The following is a 19,242-nucleotide window of genomic DNA, read 5'->3' on the forward strand; positions in this document are numbered from 1 at the left end:
GGAAAGATCTTGAAAAAAAAACACAGTACCAGTCACCACTTTCTAAATTGATTTCATGACCCACATTTTGAAAAACACTAGTTTATGTGCAAATTTTCATCCTATATCAACACTAATTTTTTGGTAAGGAAAGGTGCCCCTACAGAACTGAAAGCGAATTCACCACGCCCCGTTTGTGCTGCCACGCTAGCTCTCCCCTACCTGCCTCTCCTGAGTTGTGAGTCATAGTCTTCAAAATCCAACACCACCATTAAGTCTTTCCACTCCCCCAATCCAAAGAAATGGGGTTTGTCTTAGTTCTCCCTCAACAGTGCTGCCTAGCACTTAATTAAACCTGCCTAGGGATCCCTGGGTGGCACAGCGGTTTAGTGCCTGCCTTTGGCCCAGGGTGCGATCCTGGAGATCCAGGATCGAAACCCACGTCGGGCTCCCGGTGCATGGAGCCTGCTTCTCCCTCTGCCTATGTCTCTGCCTCTCTCTCTCTCTCTGTGTGACTATCATAAATAAATAAAAATAAAAATAAAAAAACCTGCCTATTACTTATTTTAAGATTTTACTTATTTATTCATGAGAGACACACAGACAGAGAGGCAGAAACACAGGCAGAGGGAGAAGCAGGCGCCTCACAGGGAGCCTGACGTGGGACTCGATCCCAGGACTCCGGGATCACACCCTGAGCGGAAGGCAGACGCTCAACTGCTGAGCCCCCCAGGCGTCCCTTAATTAGCGATTTACACAACTTAATAGCTTCCTTAAATAAAGGTTCTACAATGTATCCATAATTGCATCCCTCCAGACTGGCACAATGGCTAGCAGGGCCCAAATATCAAAATAAACTTCTATCAAACTACTTAAGATCCAGGAAATTTAAAGGTTTACTGTGGCAAATCCTTTTGCAAAGCAATTAATCTCTCCTTAATAATAGTTTTTAAAGTACAGATTCCTCCAAAACAGCCAAACTTATAAAACATCAAACATCCATTTTTAAGCCAATTAAGTCGTATTTATAAAATCTTTACAATTGTTTAGGGGTCCTACACAAGGGAACTCAAGCTTTTAGACTCACAGTGAGGTGCCCAGGCAAGGCCTCATTAACTGAGTTCAGCTGTTCGAGGCACAAATTATCCCTCGCTTTCTGTGTCTACACATGGCTTGTGGCCTTACTCTTTCAGGCAATTATTTGAGAATTTACTATTTGGGGCACTGCGATGCAATGACGGTAAACATCAAGCAGGGCTCCAGAGTGCGATGATCTAATGAAGAGGCGGCCTAACAGTAAACAAGCACAGCAACGTAATGTAACAAACGCCATTACAAACCGAAGTGAGGAAGCCCGTTTGGAGAGACACCTAAATTAATATTTGAGAGTAAATGGAAGTCTTCCTGGCGAGGATAACGCCGGGCTCCGAAGACCAAGAAAGGACGAGGCAGAGGCGGAGGGGGTGAGGAAGAGTACTGTAGGCAGAGGGCCCCGCAAGGGCAAAAGGCAGAGGCTCAGAGAGAACAAGCTCATTCACCGAATAGCAAGTAGTCGGTAGAGTTGGAGCAGAGTGTGGCCTGAGCTGAGGGAGACAGGACACGAGGCCACAGTGTGTGGGACCTTCTGAGTCGGGCTAAGAATGGAAACAACCGAGTTCATTCAGTGAACTTCCCCTCCGTTGGTCTCTGCACTAGCAGCCGGCTAGAAAGAAAGATGGTGTTAAGTTAGGGGGTGTGTGAATCACAGTGTAAAAATTAAGTGACAGCTCTTTTGGGCTGTCAATGCCTCTTCTTGTATTAGTTTGTCCCACAATGCCATCTTAGGGTGGCATCTGACAAGATAAAATTTCAAAAGAGCTCCAGACAGAAACAGTAAGGGAGGTACAAAGGCCCCATTGCTCTGGAGCATGAGAATGACACATGTAAATTAACATTTGAAATTAAATTTGTTCTGAAGTTTCCTTTCATTATAATCTAATTGATATTCACTGAAGTCTGAGCAAACATACAGAAATCAGTGTTGCGAATTTAGTCATACACTCACAATCTCTAAAAATTGCAGGGGGATCCCTGGGTGGCACAGCGGTTTAGCGCCTGCCTTTGGCCCAGGGCGCGATCCTGGAGACCCGGGATCGAATCCCACGTCGTGCTCCCGGTGCATGGAGCCTGCTTCTCCCTCTGCCTGTGTCTCTGCCCCTCTCTCTCTCTCTCTCTGTGTGACTATCATGAATAAATAAATTAATTAATTAAAAATAAAGGGGCAGCCCTGGTGGCGCAGCGGTTTAGTGCCGCCTGCAGCTCAGGGTGTGATCCTGGGGACCTGGGGTCAAGTCCCACATCGGGCTCCTTGCAGGGAGCCTGCTTCTCCCTCTGCCTGTATCTCTGCCTCTCTCTGTGTGTCTCTCATGAATAAATAAATAAAATCTTATTTAAAAATAAATAAATAAATAAATAAATAAATAATAAATAAATAAAAATTGCAGGGATTACTCCCAACACTTGTCTTCCTGTACCGAACTGAAGGTGATAAAACATCTACTAGAAGCTGAAAAGAGAGGGACAAGGCCAGGCATGTTGTCTACTTGAGTTTATTCTGTTCTTAAAAAAAAAAAAAAAAAAAAGGCGAGGGACGGAGGGAGAAATAACCCATAAACACTGTGAACAGGAACCAAGACTCCAAGACTTGGGTGTACTCCCCCTACCCTCGACCTCAGTTCTCCAAGAGATGCCCACCCACCCAATTTTCTTTGAAACAAGACACCCAAATCAGCAGCAAAGGTACCTGGGGTAGTCACTGAGATTTTCAACACTGGGAATGGGAAGGAGAAAAGTCCAAAAAATAGGAGTTGGGAAGAAGAGGGAAGGAATGACGGCAAGGCCAGGCTCTGGAGGATGGAGTTGGGCCATGAGAGATGGAAGCGAGTCAGTATTGGGGGGGTTACCCCTCCTGACTGCTGCTGCCCACGTTCCCCAGGCCCCCAGAGAGCCCCATGGTTTGTTCTGCAGTCCATTCCCTATTCCCCAAAGGCCTCACAGGCCCAGCTCCAAGTCCTCAAGCTCCTCCTCGAGCGCCCTCCTCCTTGCTAGCTTCTCCAGCTGCTCTTTGCTGGGCTGGCTGATTTCCCCAGCCTGGATCCGTTGCTGCAGCTCTTCCACCTGCCGAAGCTTCTTCTTTAGGTTTTTTATCTTCTTGGCCTTCTCCGTGGTGGCGGCTGAGTCAGGCTGGTCAGAGGCTGCTGCTGGGGCTGCCCGGGAGCCCTGCGGAGCACTGGGGGGTTGGGCAGTCTCTCCCAAAGACACCTTCTCGAGAGTCCGGCTCAAGGCCTCTGCCTCCCCCTTCTCCTGCTGCTGCCGCCGCTTCTCCTTCCGCTTCAGGTTGCGTTTGGCTGTCTTGGAGAGGCCTGGCTCACCACCTTCAGGCCTGGATGGGGTGACAGGAGCAGTAGCCTCGGGGCTCAGACCTGGGGGCAGTTCCGGTTTACTCTTGAAAAACTTCACATACTTGTTCTCATACCTGCAGGGGAAGAGAGGCCAACAGTTTCAAAGAATCACTGACTGTTGGAGCTCTCTTCTTAACCCCCTTTTTTTTTAAAGATTTTATTTACTTATTCACGAGAAACACACAGAGACACGGACATAGGAAAAGGGAGAAGCAGGCTCCCCGCGGGGAGCCTGATGTGGGACTCGATCCCCAGACCTGGGATCAGGCCCTGAGCTGAAGGCAGATGCTCAACAGCTGAGCTACCCAGGCGTCCCCCTTCTTAACCTTTGAAATCATTTCACCCTCTCACTTTCTTGCTTCCTTCCTCTCCTGTGGTCTCTGTCCAATTTTCCTCGTTCTGCAGGCTGTGGGAAGGTCTCTAGGTCTTAAAGTTCCCTATTTCGGAATGCTAATTGAATGTTCTGATGAACAGAAGCCACAGGAACAGGACTAGGCACTTAAACCCCCCTTGCTCATCTCTGAATCCAAGCCCCATCTCCTCTTCTTTCTCAGAGAGCTGCTCCCTCCTTCCATTTTCTGGGGTCTTGGGATCAAAAGATTCTTCTTTTCTGTTGAGACCCTATTAAATACCCCCTCCTCACGCCTAACCACGCACACTGGGACCTCCTCCTGGGGCACATAGCCTTCTTTCACCCTCCGCTGCTTGCGCCAGGTCCCGTCAGGTCGTTGTGTTGAGGCGATATATTTGCCTGCAAAAACAGAATCAAGTTAGACAGTTACTCTTCCTAATTTTCAAATAGTTCTCAATTTGAAAGAATGCATGAATGCACACAGCTTTCCTCAGCACCCATCCAGCCACCAAATGCAATCATGAAGTCATCCTTTTCTCTCATCAATTCGCCTTTCATCATTGTTCACTGAGTGCCCAAACCCTGTATCATACACCATCCTTGCCCTCAGGAGTTCTTTTTTTTTTTTTTTTAAAGATTTTACTTATTTTAGGGACGTCTGGGTGGCTCATTGGCTGAGTGTCTGTCTTCAGCTCAGGGCATAGGATTGAGTCCTGCATCGGACTCCCTGCAGGGAGCCTGCTTCTCCCTCTGCCTGTGTCTCTACCTCTCTCTGTGTCTCTCATGAATAAATAAATAAAAATCTAAAAATAAAATAAAGATTTTACTTATTTTTTTAAGATTTTATTTATTTATTCATAGAGACACAGAGAGAGACAGAGAGACAGAGAGACAGAGAGAGACAGAGATACAGGCAGAGGGAGAAGCAGGCTCCACGCAGAGAGCCTGACGTGAGACTCCATCCAGGGTCTCCAGGGTCTCCAGGATCACACTCTGGGCTGCAGGCGGCGCTAAACCCCTGCGCCACCGGGGCTGCCCAGATTTTACTTATTAGAGAGAGAGCACAGAGGGAGGGATAGAGAAAGAGAATCTTCAAGCCGACTCCATGCTGAGTGCAGAGTCTGACACAAGGACCTCATGACCCTGAGATCATGACCTAAGCCAAAACCAAGAGTTGGATGGTTAACTGAGTGATCCAGGAGCTCCAGGAGTTTCTATTTTTACACTATTTTCTATTTTTAGTCTAGCTGGCAAGATAGGATAGGCAGAGGAAGAGTTTAAAAAACAAACAAACACGACAATAGCATGGGGACATCAAAAGGCAATAACTGAATAAGAGGCCAAAGGGGGGCAAAAACAAGAAATTGTAGGAAGGAGAAATGACTGGAGATGTAGAGAGGGGAAGTCTTAGTAAGATGGGTCATGAAAGGGGCACCTTGGTGGCTTAGTCGGTTGGGCGTCTGCCTTTGGCTCAGGTCATGATCCCCAGATCCTGGGATGGACCCCTGCATCCTGGGATGGACCCCATCCCTGCTGGGCAGGGAGCATGCTTCTCCCTCTCCTCCCCACTTGTGTGCTCTCAAATAAATAAATAAATAAATAAATAAATAAATAAATAAAATCTTTGAAAAAAACTTATAAAAGATGGGTCATGAAAAACAGATCAACTTCTAAGAATCCATACTACAAATATAAAAGTACCAGTACACAAGGATATATGTAAAGGGTGTTTGTTGCTGCATTAAGGTAGCAAAAACTGAAAGCAACTTCGGTGGCCATCAGTAGATGAATCCCTGAGTACACATTGATCATCCACATGATGGAACACCGTGCTGTGATGGAAAAAAATGTCAGGTGTAAGTGCACTGACTCTGGCTTGAATGGTGCTCATGATATACCAAGTGGAAAAAGCAAGTTGCAGGACAGTGTAGAGAGTAGTTACCCTCAAAGTTTTTTATTTCAGGATCCTCCTCCACTCTTATTTGAAATATTATCCATTTTACTATGCAATATTAAAAAACAAAACAAAACAAAAAAAAAACAACCCAGGGAAGCCCAGGTGGCTCAGCAGTTTAGCGCTGCCCTCAGCCCAGGGCATGATCCTGGAGACCCGGGATCGAGTCTGTCAGGCTCCCTGCATGGAGCCTGCTCCTCCCTCTGCCTGTGTCTCTTGTCTCTGCCTTTCTCTCTCCTGTGTTTCTCATAAATAAATAAATACAATCTTAAAAAAAAAAAAAAAAAAACACCCAGGGATGCTTGGGTGGCTCAGTCGATTAAGTGCCCAACTCTTGGTTTGGGCTCAGGATGTGACCTCGGTGTCCTGGGATGGAGCCATATGTGAGGGAGTCTGCTTAAGATTCTCCCCCTCTACCCCAGCCCCCCATAATCTCCCAAATAAATAAATCTCAAACAAACAAACAAAAAAAAAAAAACAAGGTGCCTGGGTGGTGCAGTCAGTTAAGCATCTGGTTTAATGCTTAACTGGTTAAGCATTGGTTAAACTCTTGGTTTCGAGATTCTCTCTGCCTCTCTCTCTGCCCCTCCTGCTCTCTTGCTCTCTAAAATAAATAAATAAATCTTTTTAAAAAAAACACACCCATATCTGTTAATCTTGTCAGGAAAGTCTTTACTGGGAAGCAAGCTGTCAAGATAACAATGGCAAATACAAGTTTTCCAGAATTCTAATTTTTACTTGAAGGTTTGGGATTTTACCATTGGCAACAAATACTGTCAGTCAATTTTCTTTCAAATGACAGGTTTCGTTCCTTCACTTTCAGGAAAATGCCTATCAGATACCCGGTTCTCAATCACTAGTTTGTCAGTGGTTCTTTTTTTTTTTTTTTTAAAGATTTTATTTACTCATGAGAGACACAGACACAGAGAGAGAGGCAGAGACACAGGCAGAGGGAGAAGCAGGCTCCATGCAGGGAGCCCGACATGGGACTTGATCCCAGGTCTCCAGGATCAGGCCCTGGGCTGAAGGCGGTGCTAAACCGCTGCGCCACCCGGGCTGCCCTGTCAGTGGTTCTTTTAAGTAAAAGTGGTGTTCCATGAAAAGGAAGCTTGTTTAGCTTGCCCCTTGTGGACAATTGTGCCAGTGCTTTTCCTTCTACTCCACCTTACTTCAGTACAGTCCAGTGTTTCATCCAAGCTTCCCATTTAGTCCACAGAGAAGAGTAACTTTCAGTTACAAAATGAGTAAATTCTGGGTAATCTAAGGTACAGCATGGTAACCACTGACAACAGAACTGTATTGTATACTTGAAAGCTGCTAGGAGAGTAGACTTTCACAACAAAATGGCAATTATGTGAAGGATGTGTTAGATAACACAATGTTTATTGTGGTAAACATTTCATGATATATACATGTGTCAAATCATGACATTGCACATTTTAAACCTACACAATGTTATATGCTGATTATATCTTAATAAAGCTGGAAAAAAGTAAGATGTGTATTCAAGGGCCAGGGTTTAAAAAAATTAGTAAATCTGGGTAGCCTGGGTAGCTCAGAGGTTTAGCGCCACCTTCAGTGCAGGGTGTGATCCTGGAGACCCCAGATCGAGGCCCACATTGGGCTCCCCACATGGAGCCTGCTTCTTCCTCTGCCTGTGTCTCTGCTTCGCTCTCTCTCTCTCATGAATAAATAAATAAAATCTTAAAAAATAAAATAAAATTAGTAAATCGTATTGCCTAATCAAAGATATTCTTTTTTTTTTTAATTTTTATTTATTTATGATAGTCACAGAGAGAGAAAGAGAGAGAGGCAGAGACATAGGCAGAGGGAGAAGCAGGCTCCATGCACCGGGAGCCCGATGTGGGATTCGATCCCGGGTCTCCAGGATCGCGCCTTGGGCCAAAGGCAGGCGTCAAACTGCTGCGCCACCCAGGGATCCCAATCAAGGATATTCTTAAGTGAAACTGACATTATTTACTGCAAGCACCTAGTAGTGAAGAGCACAAGGAGTGGGAGCTTGGTGCAACCAGCTTGATTGGTGCTAAGAGGCCAGCAGTTTTACCCGCCTTTGATTTTGCACCCTTAAAGCAAATGTCAACCCAGCAAAAAAGGCAATTAGCATTAGTATATAATAAAAAGTTAAAAAAAAAAAAAAAAGTTATGTTTGCAGTCCTCCTGACAGTCTCTTAGGGAACCCCCAAGGGTCCTAGACAACATTTTGAGAACTGCTGGCATAAGGTATGCTCCCAGTCTTGTGGGGGGCAAGAAGCAGCACTTAACAGTCCATTTGGTCTGAGCACAGGGCGAGGAGAAGGGTATGGAAGGACACATACCAAGATACCAAGCTTTTAATGCAGTTATCTTAAGAGGGGTAATCTAGAAGCAGTAATAGAAACCATTAACCATCAATATATATACTTGCTACCTTCATAGATATCTTTATTTATACCATTAGTGTTTTTAAGAATCTTATATATACATATATATGTTGTATTATGTTTTGTGTGGTTTTTTGTTTTTTTTTTATTTTTTATTTTTTTTAAGATTTCATTTATTTATTCATGAGAGACACAGAGAGAGAGAGGGAGAGAGGCAGAGACACAGGCAGAGGGAGAAGCAGGCTTCATGCAGGGAGCCTGACATGGGACTCGACCCCAAGGCCTTCAGGATCACACCCTGGACCGAAGGTGGCGCCAAACCGCCGAGCCACCGGGGCTGCCCTGTTTTTTTGTTTTTTTAAAGTAGGCTCCACAGCCAATGTGGGGCTTGAACTCACAACCCTGAGAGGAAGTCACATGCTCCACCAACTGAGCCAGCCTGGTGCCCCATGTGTTTTTTTATTTTTTTAAGTATTAGTTTTTAAAAAGAAAGAAAGTTTTGAAAAAGAAAAAGTCAAGTCCAGGGCCTTCCACATGGATTATATATTGTTCCATGAACTGGCTTTTTGTTCAAAATGAAAGTATCATTAATATATTAAAACTAAAAAAAAAAAAAATTAAAGAAAATAGTTAAGATCTGACAGGTAGAAGCGATGGGACAAAGGACAAGCAGGCAAAGAAAGGCACGGATGTGGAAGGGGCATGGAGTATTTATAGAACAGAAAGTAAGAGGAATCCAAGTGAATCAGATAGTTCCTGTTAGGAAATAATAAAAAACGGGGTTAGATCCTGGAAAACCTTAAACACCAGGTCAAGGAATTTGAAGTTTTTCTGGTGAATGAGAGAGAGGCACTGAGCATACTGCTTGCCTAAATGCAATAGTTTGGAGTATAAACTGAAGAATGAAAAAGCTGAGGCTTCATGGAAGGGGACTGACTGGAGTTGGGCTTTAAAGAAAGAGTCAGGGATCCCTGGTGGCACAGCGGTTTGGCGCTTGCCTTTGGCCCAGGGCGCGATCCTGGAGACCCGGAATCGAATCCCACGTCGGGCTCCCGGTGCATGGAGCCTACTTCTCCCTCTGCCTATGTCTCTGCCTCTCTCTCTCTGTGTGACTATCATAAATAAATAAAAATTTAAAAAAAAAAAAAAAAAAAAAAAAAGAAAGAGGGCAGCCCGGGTGGCTCAGCGGTTTAGTGCCAACTTCAGCCCAGGGTGTGATCCTGGAGTCCAGGGATCGAGTCCCACGTCAGGCTCCCTGCATGAAGCCTGCTTCTCCCTCTGCCTGTGTCTCTGCCTCTCTCTCTGTGTCTCTCATGAATAAATAAATAAAAATCTTAATAAAAAAAAAGAGTCAAACTCATAAGTGAACAAGGAGGCAGAATAGATTCTAAACAGAAGTTCATTCTGAACAAAATACCACACGTGGGAATGGAGATGGCCTGTTGGGGAGACAGTGGCTGAGTCAGAAGGCTGGTGTAAAGCTGGTGTAAATGAGGGGAAGAACGTGCAGACCTTGAAATGCCAGCTATCTGGTACTTGGCATGCATTCAATAAATATTTGTCCAATCAATGACTCTTTTATCCAAAGCAGTGTTTTAGGGCAGGATGAAATCTGGCAGGATGAATTGGTGAATTGGAAAGGGAAAACACTGGAGACTCAGAACTCAGGGGAAAAAAGGGTGCAATAACCCTGGCACAAGAGACAAAACTGTTTGAAACCGTGAAAAGGGAAAGGAAGAGACTGATGCCAGAAAAGAATTAGCAAAGAATCAACAACACCTGGGAAGTCACTGATTGAGGAGGGGTAAGGAGCTAAAGTAAAAAATAATTGAACACCTTCAGTAATTCCAATCTTGACAATTTAGCACTAAGGAAATATACCAAGAGGAAAACACAAAAACAGAAAAAGAAGAAAGGGAAAAAAAAAAAAAAAAGAAGAAAGGGAGAGATAATTAGGTGAAAATTGTGGCATTATCTATAAAGAGCTAAAAATTAAAAGCAAACTTCAAGTCCAGGTATACAGGAATGGTGTATAATACATCCATGAAAAATGATAATAGAGTGCCTGGCTGGCTCAGTCAGAAGAGTGTGTGACTCTTGGTCTCAGGGTCACGAGTTCAAATCCCATGTTGGGTGTAGAGGTTACTTAAAAATAAATAAATAAACTTGAAAGAGACCTGAGCGCCTGGGTGGCTCAGTTAAGACTCTGCCTTCAGCTCAGGTCCTGATCCCAGTCCCAGGTGGAGCCCTGCACCAGGAGTCAGGCTCCCTGCTCAGCCAGGGAGTTGGCCACTCTCTCTACCCCTCCCCCTAGTTGTGCTCTCTCTTACTCGCTCTCCAATAAACTTTAAAAAGACATAATTTTTAAAAATAACAAAATTTTAAATAATATAATATGACATAATGTAAAACATAATGAAATTATATAAATATACCATTTCATTAAATGTTATGCATATTTATTTTTTAAAAGCTTTTATTTATTTATTCATGACAGAAAGAGAGAGGCAGAGACACAGGCAGAGGGAGAAGCAGGCTCCATGCAGGGAGCCTGACACACCCCAGACCGAAGGCGGTGACAAACCGCAGGGCTACCGGGGCTCCCTGTTATACATATTTTTAATTTCAGACAAGAATGTGCAATATGAAGTCAGGTGATTAGATTATAAATATTCTTTCTTTTTAAGAATGCACATTAATGTTATTTTATTGTGGGTTTTAAAAATATCTCATTTGGGGCACCTGGGTGGCTTAGTCGGTGGAGCATGCAATTCTAGATCTCGAGTTGTTGAGTTTAAGCTCTATGCTGGGTGTGCAAATTATTTCAAGATAAAATCTTTTTTTAAAAACTTTATAGTCACTCTAGTTTTGTTTTGTTTAGATTTTATTTGAGGGCAGCCCTGGTGGTTCAGCGGTTTAGCACCGCCTTCGGCCCAGGGCCTGATCCTGGAGACCCGAGATCGAGTCCCACGTCGGGTTCCCTGCATGGAGCCTGCTTCTCCCTCTGCCTATGTCTCTGCCTCTCTCTGTTTGTCTCTCATAAATAAATAAAATCTTTTAAAAAAGAGAGAGATTTTATTTATTTGAGAAAGAGCACACACGAGGTGGGGGAGGGACAGAGAAAGAGGAAGCAGACTCCCCACTGAGTAGAACGCCTGGGGGTGGGGGCAGGGCTCCATCCCAGGACCCTGAGACCACGACCTGAGCCAAAGGCAGATGCTTAACCAACCGAGCCATGCAGGTGCCCCAAAGATATAATGTTTTAAAAAAAGAATCTCATTTTAGGTTTCAAACCTAAATGGCTTGGAGAATGGGTACAAAATAGAGAGTGAAATTACCTTTGACCTGGTGATTTATAAAGATTTTGTGGAGGGCAGGGACCTGTTGTGATCTTTGAAAGATAAGCAGGATTTAGGCAGGTAGAGGTGGGGGGTGTGGTTATGAGAAATGGCAAGAAAGGAAGTATTTCAGGCCTATGGGACGACACAAAGGGACAAATCAGACTAGTCAGGACCCCGCTTAAAATCCTTTCTGGGGACACCTGGGTGGCTCAGCGGTTTAGCGCCCGCCTTCGGCCCAGGGCATGATCCTGGAGACCAGGTATCGAGTCCCATATCGGTATCGAGTCCCACATCAGGCTCCCTGCATGTGTCTCTGCCTCTTTCTCTCTCTCTCTCTCTCTCTCTCTGTCTTTCATGAATAAATAAATAAAATCTTAAAAAAAAATCCTTTCTGTATTCCTATTGCCTTCAGGGTATTTACAAGTAGGAGAGGACCACACATAAAAGGCCTTGTTAGTGTCCAGTCTCTCAGCACCAAGTCACTCATACTCTACTCCAACCACTGAAATATTCACAAATCTCACCAGACCTGTGTCTCTTATTATTTATGCTTTTTTGCTTTGCTTCTTTTGGCCTGGAATAGACTTTCCTTGATTATTATCTTAGTTAATTCCTATTGGTCTTTAAAGGCCAAGTTCGAGTATAAACTCAGTCAAGTCTTCCCTGACCTTTCCACCCTAAACCAGGTTAGAAGTAACCCTTTGTGCAATACCTTTGTGCACGGCACCTGTTTTGGCTTTATTATGCTAACGATGAACAAAATTGTGTACTTCCTTGAGAATAGAGACTTTGTCTTTGATCTCTAAGGCAAAGGGCCTGGCCCATAGAAGGCTGTAATTAATTCAAATTAATAAATAAAGAGGGGCGCCTGGCTGGCTCAGTCAGTAAAGCATGTGATTCTTGGTCTCGGGGTTGCAAGTTCCAACCTCAAACTGTGGATAGAGATTACTTATAAATAAAATCTTTAAAAAAATTATTTCAGGGACTCCTGAGTGGCTCAGTGGTTGAGTGGTTGAGTGGTTGAGCATCTGCCTTCCAGCTCAGGACACGATACAGGGGATCAAGTCCCACACCAGGCTCCCTGCGGGGAGCCTGCTTCTCCCTCTGCCTGTGTCTCTGCCTCTCTCTCTCTCTCCTTCTCTGTGTCTCTCATGAATAAATAAAATCTTTTTAAAAAGTAACTAATTAATTTTAATTCTCACAAAAATCCTATGTCTGTAGGAATTATTATTCTAATTGATGAGAAAAAACTAAGGCTTAAATTCCCAAAGCTTAAAATTCTCAAGGCCAGCAGGCTGACAAGTACTGAAGATGGGATAAGAATAATGGCAGTAGGAATAGAAGAATGACATTTTGACAACTGGTGTGTGTCAGAGGATGGGGAACGAGAGGAATAAAAGATGATGCAACAAAGAGTAACAAACACAACAAAGATACCTACTGCTCTGATCTTGGTTTTCTTTTTTTTTTTAAGATTTTATTTATTTATTTGAGAGAGTGACAGAGCAAGCATGAACAAGGTGGTGGGGGGATGGGCAGAGGGAGAGGGAGAAGCAGACTCCCCTCTGAGCGGGGAGCTGATGCGGGGCTTGATCCCAGGACCCTGGGATCATGACCTGAGCCGAAGGCAGATGCTTAACCACCTGAGCCACCCAGACACCCCTGATCTTGGTTTCTTCATACCATTCTCCAGTAAAAGGAACAGGGGATCCTTGGGAGAAATGGCTGATTCTAGGACCAAGACAGGAAATCTAAAAGACAAGCCTGGAGCATCTTCTAATGCGAGAAAGTAAGTTAGAGCTAAAAAAAAAAATAAAAACAAAAACCTACACTGTTGGGGGTATGTCAAAAGGACACAGGGCCAACTGAAAGAGCTCCCAATTCCCAAAGCTGGAACATTTAAGCAATAAAGCAAATAGTATTGGAGTATAACCCAATGTCCCTATTTCTATAAATAAATGACTGAATAAGTCAATGGAGAAGACATAAATCTGCAGAAAAATTCCAAATAACATATGTAAATACTCCATCTTTAAGAAGGAAGCATAACTTCCTACACTTTAAGTGTGCGAGTTGTGAATAGAGAGCCTTTCTTATAGACGATAGTATGAAAAGAGAATAAAAATAAGGGTAACTTTACAGTGGAAAAACCTTACAAACACTACTTCAGCCAGGTGATCAGTCAGAATCAATAGCAAAAAAAATCATGACACATACCCTTGATATGATGAAAACGTAACTTTTCCTTTGCAGTTGTACCACAAAAACACATAAGCCCAGTCTAATCATGAGAAAAATATCAGCCACATTACAAACAGAGGCATCCTATAAAATACTTGACTAGTACTCCTCAGCACTGTCAAGGTCATCAAAAACAAGGAAAGTCTGAGAAACTGTCACAGCCAATAGGAGCTTAAGGAGACATGAGAAGTAAAAGTAATGTGGTATTTGGGATGGGAAGCTGGGACAGGAAAGAAAATTAGGTAAAAACTAGGAAACCTGGGTAGCCCGGGTGGCTCAGCAGTTTAGCACCACTTTTACCCCAGAGCCTGATCCTGGAGATCCAGGATCGAGTCCCACGTTGGGCTCCCTGCATGGAGCCTGCTTCTCCCTCTGCCTGGATCTCTGCCTCGCTCTCCCTGTCTGTCTCTCATGAATAAATAAATAAAAATCTTAAAAAGAAAAAAAAAAAAAAAACCTAGGAAACCTGAATAATGTATAGACTCTGGTTAATAGTAATGTATCAATATTGGCTCAGTGATTGTAATAATGGTACCATACTAATGTAAGGTTAAGATGTTAATAACAAGGGAAACTGAGTGTAGCATATATGGGAATTGTCTGTATCATCTTCTCAAGTTTTCTATAAATCTAATACTGTTCTAAAAAATAAAGTCTATTTAAAATTAAAACGAGAGAGATGGTGCAGAAAGTTGATTTGGGGTTGGCTAGGACAAGGATGTCACTAACAGAAATAAAGAAGGAAAAAATTATATCAATTTTGGGCAGACTAAATTTAACAAAACTGTAAAGAATTAAGGGACAAATAAGCAGTAAGGAAATGAAAACAGTATGTGTAGACCTGATATTCAAGAAATCAGGCTGTGAACAGAAAGAAACAAAAATGACAGGCCTTGATGCTTCAGTGAAATAGAAAGTGGGGGAAAAAAAGTGAAGCCATCTGCCATAGGAGAGAGAATTAAAAGGGAGGGTCACAGAACGCTGGAAAAAGTTGGGGGAAAGAGCCACGGTAGAATGTAAGCAAACCAAGAAAAAAGAATTGGAGAGAAGCCGGGATCTTGGCAGAAGTTAACACTAAGTTATATTACACTGAATGTGCTAGTTTTGCACTTTTTCTCTAGCCATGTGCGTAGAAGCCAAGAAAATAGGTGATGAGTATGATTCAAGATAACAGAAGTGCTTGCTAAGTATAGAAGTTCAAAATAAATGAGGAAAAGCAATGAAGATAGTATCAAAGTGGCTAGTCACCAAGGTCTAGCAGAGCAGCTTCAAAGGTAGTCATGAAGGTACTGGTAGATGCGATCAAATGGGAAAGGTCAAGAACCTAAGACGGGCAAAAAGCAGATTCTCTGGATATGAAATAGTGAAAAAGGTAACTGGTGGGAGGCTAAAGTAAGTAACGGAGAGCATCATCTCAAGGGGAAGTGGTGTTACAGAGTAGGTCTTAATTGTAGCGATTCTGATGTGGACCTACTTTATTTATTTTTTTAAATTTTATCCATTTATTTGAGAGAGAGAGAGATAGCAAGCAGAGGGAGAAGCAGAGGGAGAAAGACAAGCAGACTACGTGCTGAGTTCAGAGCTCAACGTGGGGCTGGATCTCATGACCCTGAGATCACGACCTGAACTAAAACCAAAACTCAGTCACTTAACTGACTGAGCCACCCAGGCGCCCCTGATGTGTAGCTACGTTAAAAATACAAAGGAGAGGCGCCTGGGTGGTTCAGTTGGTTAAGCCGCCAACTTTTGATCTCAGCTCAGGTCTTGATCTCAGGGTCCTGAGTGCAAGCTTTCAGCTGGGCTCAGGAAAACAAAAACAGGGATCCCTGGGTGGCGCAGCGGTTTAGCGCCTGCCTTTGGCCCAGGGCACGATCCTGGGGACCCAGGATTGAATCCCACGTCGGACTCCCGGTGCATGGAGCCTGCTTCTCCCTCTGCCTGTGTCTCTGCCTCTCTCTCTCTCTCTCTGACTATCATAAATAAATAAAAATTTAAAAAAAAATAAAGCTTTAAAAAAAAGGAAAACAAAAACAAAACAACAACAAAAAAAACCACAAAGGAAAGTCAACCATCTTGTGCTGAGGAACTATAAGACCAGAATATTTCAAAGATGCTGGAGATACTGAGAATAAGAGCAAGAAACAGGGGATCCCTGGGTGGCTCAGCGGTTTGGCGCCTGCCTTTGGCCCAGGGCGCGATCCTGGAGTCCCGGGATCGAGTCCCGCGTCGGGCTCCCAACATGGAGCCTGCTTCTCCCTCCTCCTGTGTCTCTGCCTCTCTCTCTCTCTCTCTCTATGTCTATCATAAATAAATAAATAAATAAATAAATAAATAAATAAATAAATCTTTAAAAAAAAAAGAGCAAGAAACACAGTGGAGAAAAAAGTGATGCAACAGGTCTGGGTCCTTATGGGCAATAAATGATGGCCCTGAGATTTTAGAGAAAATGCTATAATTGCATGGCAATACCTTCCACAAAGATTAGAATGACAGTGGTAGGTCAATGATCTGGAAGTAGTAAGACAAAGTAAAAAAAAAAAAAGCAGTGCTATTCCTTCTCTTCTACATAGTCAGAGAACAGAAGATAACTCTTAGTGGGCGAGTAGAGTGAAATGTGGTATCTGGATTTTTGTGAAATAGGTTTTAAGAAAATAGTTGAATAAAGAAAAGCACACTGAACAGTAAGTAATATTTTCAAAGCTCACATTAAAAGGAGCCAGTAGAAGAAGGATCTTCTGTAGAGAACAGAAGAGGTTCTGTGCACCACTTTGAAATGTGAGGCTGGAGACAAGTAGCAGAGACCCGGCTTGTCATAAGATACCACAGGAGAGGTGGGCTGAGACCTAAGGAACATGGAAAGTAGCAAAGCAAGAAGCATAAAGGGCACAATTCAGAGCACAGCAGCACACACAGTGTCACGTCTACAAGAGACTGCATGTACACAGCCAAGGCCACAAAAACCAGTAACACCTAGCCTTGTACAGCTTTTTATAAATTGCTTTCACATATGCTATCTTACTTGATCGTCACTAGGTAGATATTCCTAGGCACATTTTTCTAAAGATGAGGAAATCAGGATGGGACAAAACCAAAATGAAAATACTGACTTCCAGTTTTCAACACATCAACCTCCATACACCTCAGCATCTCCACCAGCCAGGCCGGAAACTCTTCTCTAGCCAGAATCGTGGCTTCTATGAACTTGTCACAGGGCTTGAGAGGCCACTTAGACACCTCCTGTTTGCCTTCTTCCACCTCAGCTCCCTCGACTTTTATCACCACCACCACCAGAGAAGGTACAGAAGGGTGATGCCATCAAGAAGAAAACTCAAGCTGAAAGTTATACTCGATTCCTCTTCCCTTCACACCTCTGAACCTCAGTGACCCAAAAATGAAGGCGAGGGAGAGAATGGAAAAAGCACTCTATGGCAACGAAGAGGTCTTTAACAGATAGAGCTTCGAGGAAGAGAACCAAGACGGGGCTGGGGTAGGGCACAGGGCAGGTACAGCTGCCAGGTGGGGGAGGGGAGCCGGAGTAAAGCTGGAATTGGAGGGAACTGAGAGTATAGGAGTTCCCACACCTGGAGCAGCCAAGAGAGATATGGGATCTCCAGCTGCTGGAGGAAAGCTATGGGCCTAGGAGGGTCCTGGAGCAGGGACCTCACTGAAGGACCCCAGGGTCTGGGTGACCGGAAGCAGGGACCCCCAAACGCGAGACCAGAAGGGGGCGCAGGTGACACCCCACAGGAGAGGATGAATGGGGAAGGCGGTCCGGAGGGCGGGGCAAAAGGAGGGGCCCCGAGATGGGCGGGGCACAGACCCCTTTCCAAGTCCGAACCCCTGCCCCGAGAGCCCGGGGAGAAGCGGCTCCGCGCCTCCCGCACTCACCGCCGGTCTCGTCAGTTACATAGGGAGTCGCCATCTTGAAAACGCAAACCACTTCCGGCGTGAGCGGGCTGGGGTCCCGCCCCCCTCCCCACCGGAAGTGGAGTCCAGATCGCAGCCAGCCACCATTTTAGTCTTAAAGGGAGAGTGCACCATTTCGTGGACGGAGGCGGCGGAGAAGCTGAAGACTAAAGGCAGCTAGAAGCTAAAGACTTGAATAAAATAAAAGCCGGAGGCTCTAGTAGGGCCAGTGATACCAATATCGGGCGCCTGGTCCGTGTGAGAGAAGTTCCGGGGCTCGGCCCCTCCGTCCGTCCGGGGCCTTCGGGGAAGAGGGGCAAGGCCCACCGGCACCCGGAGCGCGGGCCGGTAGAGGGGTCAGGCCGGACCCTGCCCCCGGGCCCCGGGGCCTCGGGCGCGCACCGGCTGCCCGGCCTTGTCGGGGGCCGCCCGCTCGGCCCCGCACGGCCCGGGCTGCCGCCGAGATCCCCGGCCGGCCCGGCGGCCTCCTCGGGCCGGCCCCGGGGTCGGAGGGCAGGGCGGAGGCCTCTGGGCGGAGCCACTTAGAGTCTCATTAACCTGGCGCAGGTCTGGGCGCCAGGCCTCGAGCTGGAGCCGGCCGCGTGCAGGGCCCCTCCCTCCGCCCGCCGGCCGGTGCCTCCCGCTCCCCGGAGGGACCCAGAGGTCGCCCCGCAGCCCGGGAGCGGCCGGCGGCAGGCTCCTCTCCTGGGGCTTGGCTCCGCGCTCCCGCTGCGCTGCCCTTCCCTGCGGATCTTTGACCCCCAGGCCCCCGCTTCGGGCTACGGCTACGGACTACGCTACGTTAACGTCCCCTGCACCGCGAGGGCCCGGCCTCAGGGCCTACCTCCGACACTAGGCCGCACGCGCTTGAGAGAGGCGAGAGCACTGCCTAACTTCCTAAAACTTTGATAGGAAGCTTTGAACTTTTCTCAGGTCGTCGCTTGTCGTCCATCCCCTCCTCCACCTTCCTGTCTCGCACCAGAGGCCCCGCTCAGAAGGTCCCAAATAGACCCATTTAGGGGCGCCCGGGTGGCTCTGCGGTTGGGCGTCTGCCTCGGCTCAGGGCGCGACCCCGGGGTCCCAGGATCGAGTCCCGCGCCGGGCTTCCTGCAGGGAGCCTGCTTCTCCCTCTGCCTGGGTCTCTGTGTCTCTCGTGAATACATAAATAAAAATTTTTAAAAGATTCACTTAAGCACTGATTGGCACTCAATACACAGTTATTCCCAATGTTCTAACACTGCCATTCTTTTAAATATTTTTTTTAATTTTTTTTATTTATTTATGATAGTCACAGAGAGAGAGAGAGAGAGAGAGGCAGAGACATAGGCAGAAGGAGAAGCAGGCTCCATGCACCGGGAGCCCGACGTGGGATTCGATCCCGGGTCTCCAGGATCGCGCCCTGGGCCAAAGGCAGGCGCCAAACCGCTGTGCCACCCAGGGATCCCTAACACTGCCATTCTTAATCCCTGCTGTCTTTTTTTTTTTTTTTTTAACTGTATTTATTTTATTTATGAGAGACATAAAGAGGCAGAGACACAGGATGCCCAGATAACGACCCAAGCCCAAGGCTGACGTCCAACCACTGAGCTACCCAGGTGCCCCAACCCCTGCTCTCTTGCAACAATTGGGCTTCAGCCTCACTGGGTCA

At 45.6% G+C, this 19,242-nt stretch overlaps 1 protein-coding gene across 1 annotated transcript; it reads right to left on the reverse strand.

Annotated features, from left to right (window-relative positions):
* Positions 1-2,551: 2,551 nt before the first annotated feature.
* PYM1 (PYM homolog 1, exon junction complex associated factor) lies at positions 2,552-18,087 on the reverse strand. The gene is made up of 3 exons (XM_025477076.3): positions 17,577-18,087; positions 4,077-4,170; positions 2,552-3,493 (listed from the first exon to the last, which is right to left on the reverse strand). Exons 1-3 carry the CDS (start codon positions 17,608-17,610, stop codon positions 3,010-3,012), a joined length of 612 nt encoding a protein of 203 aa, XP_025332861.1. The 5' UTR covers positions 17,611-18,087; the 3' UTR covers positions 2,552-3,009.
* Positions 18,088-19,242: the final 1,155 nt, after the last annotated feature.

The sequence above is a fragment of the Canis lupus genome, chromosome 10 (assembly GCF_003254725.2).
Source record: "Canis lupus dingo isolate Sandy chromosome 10, ASM325472v2, whole genome shotgun sequence".
NCBI lineage: Eukaryota > Metazoa > Chordata > Mammalia > Carnivora > Canidae > Canis > Canis lupus.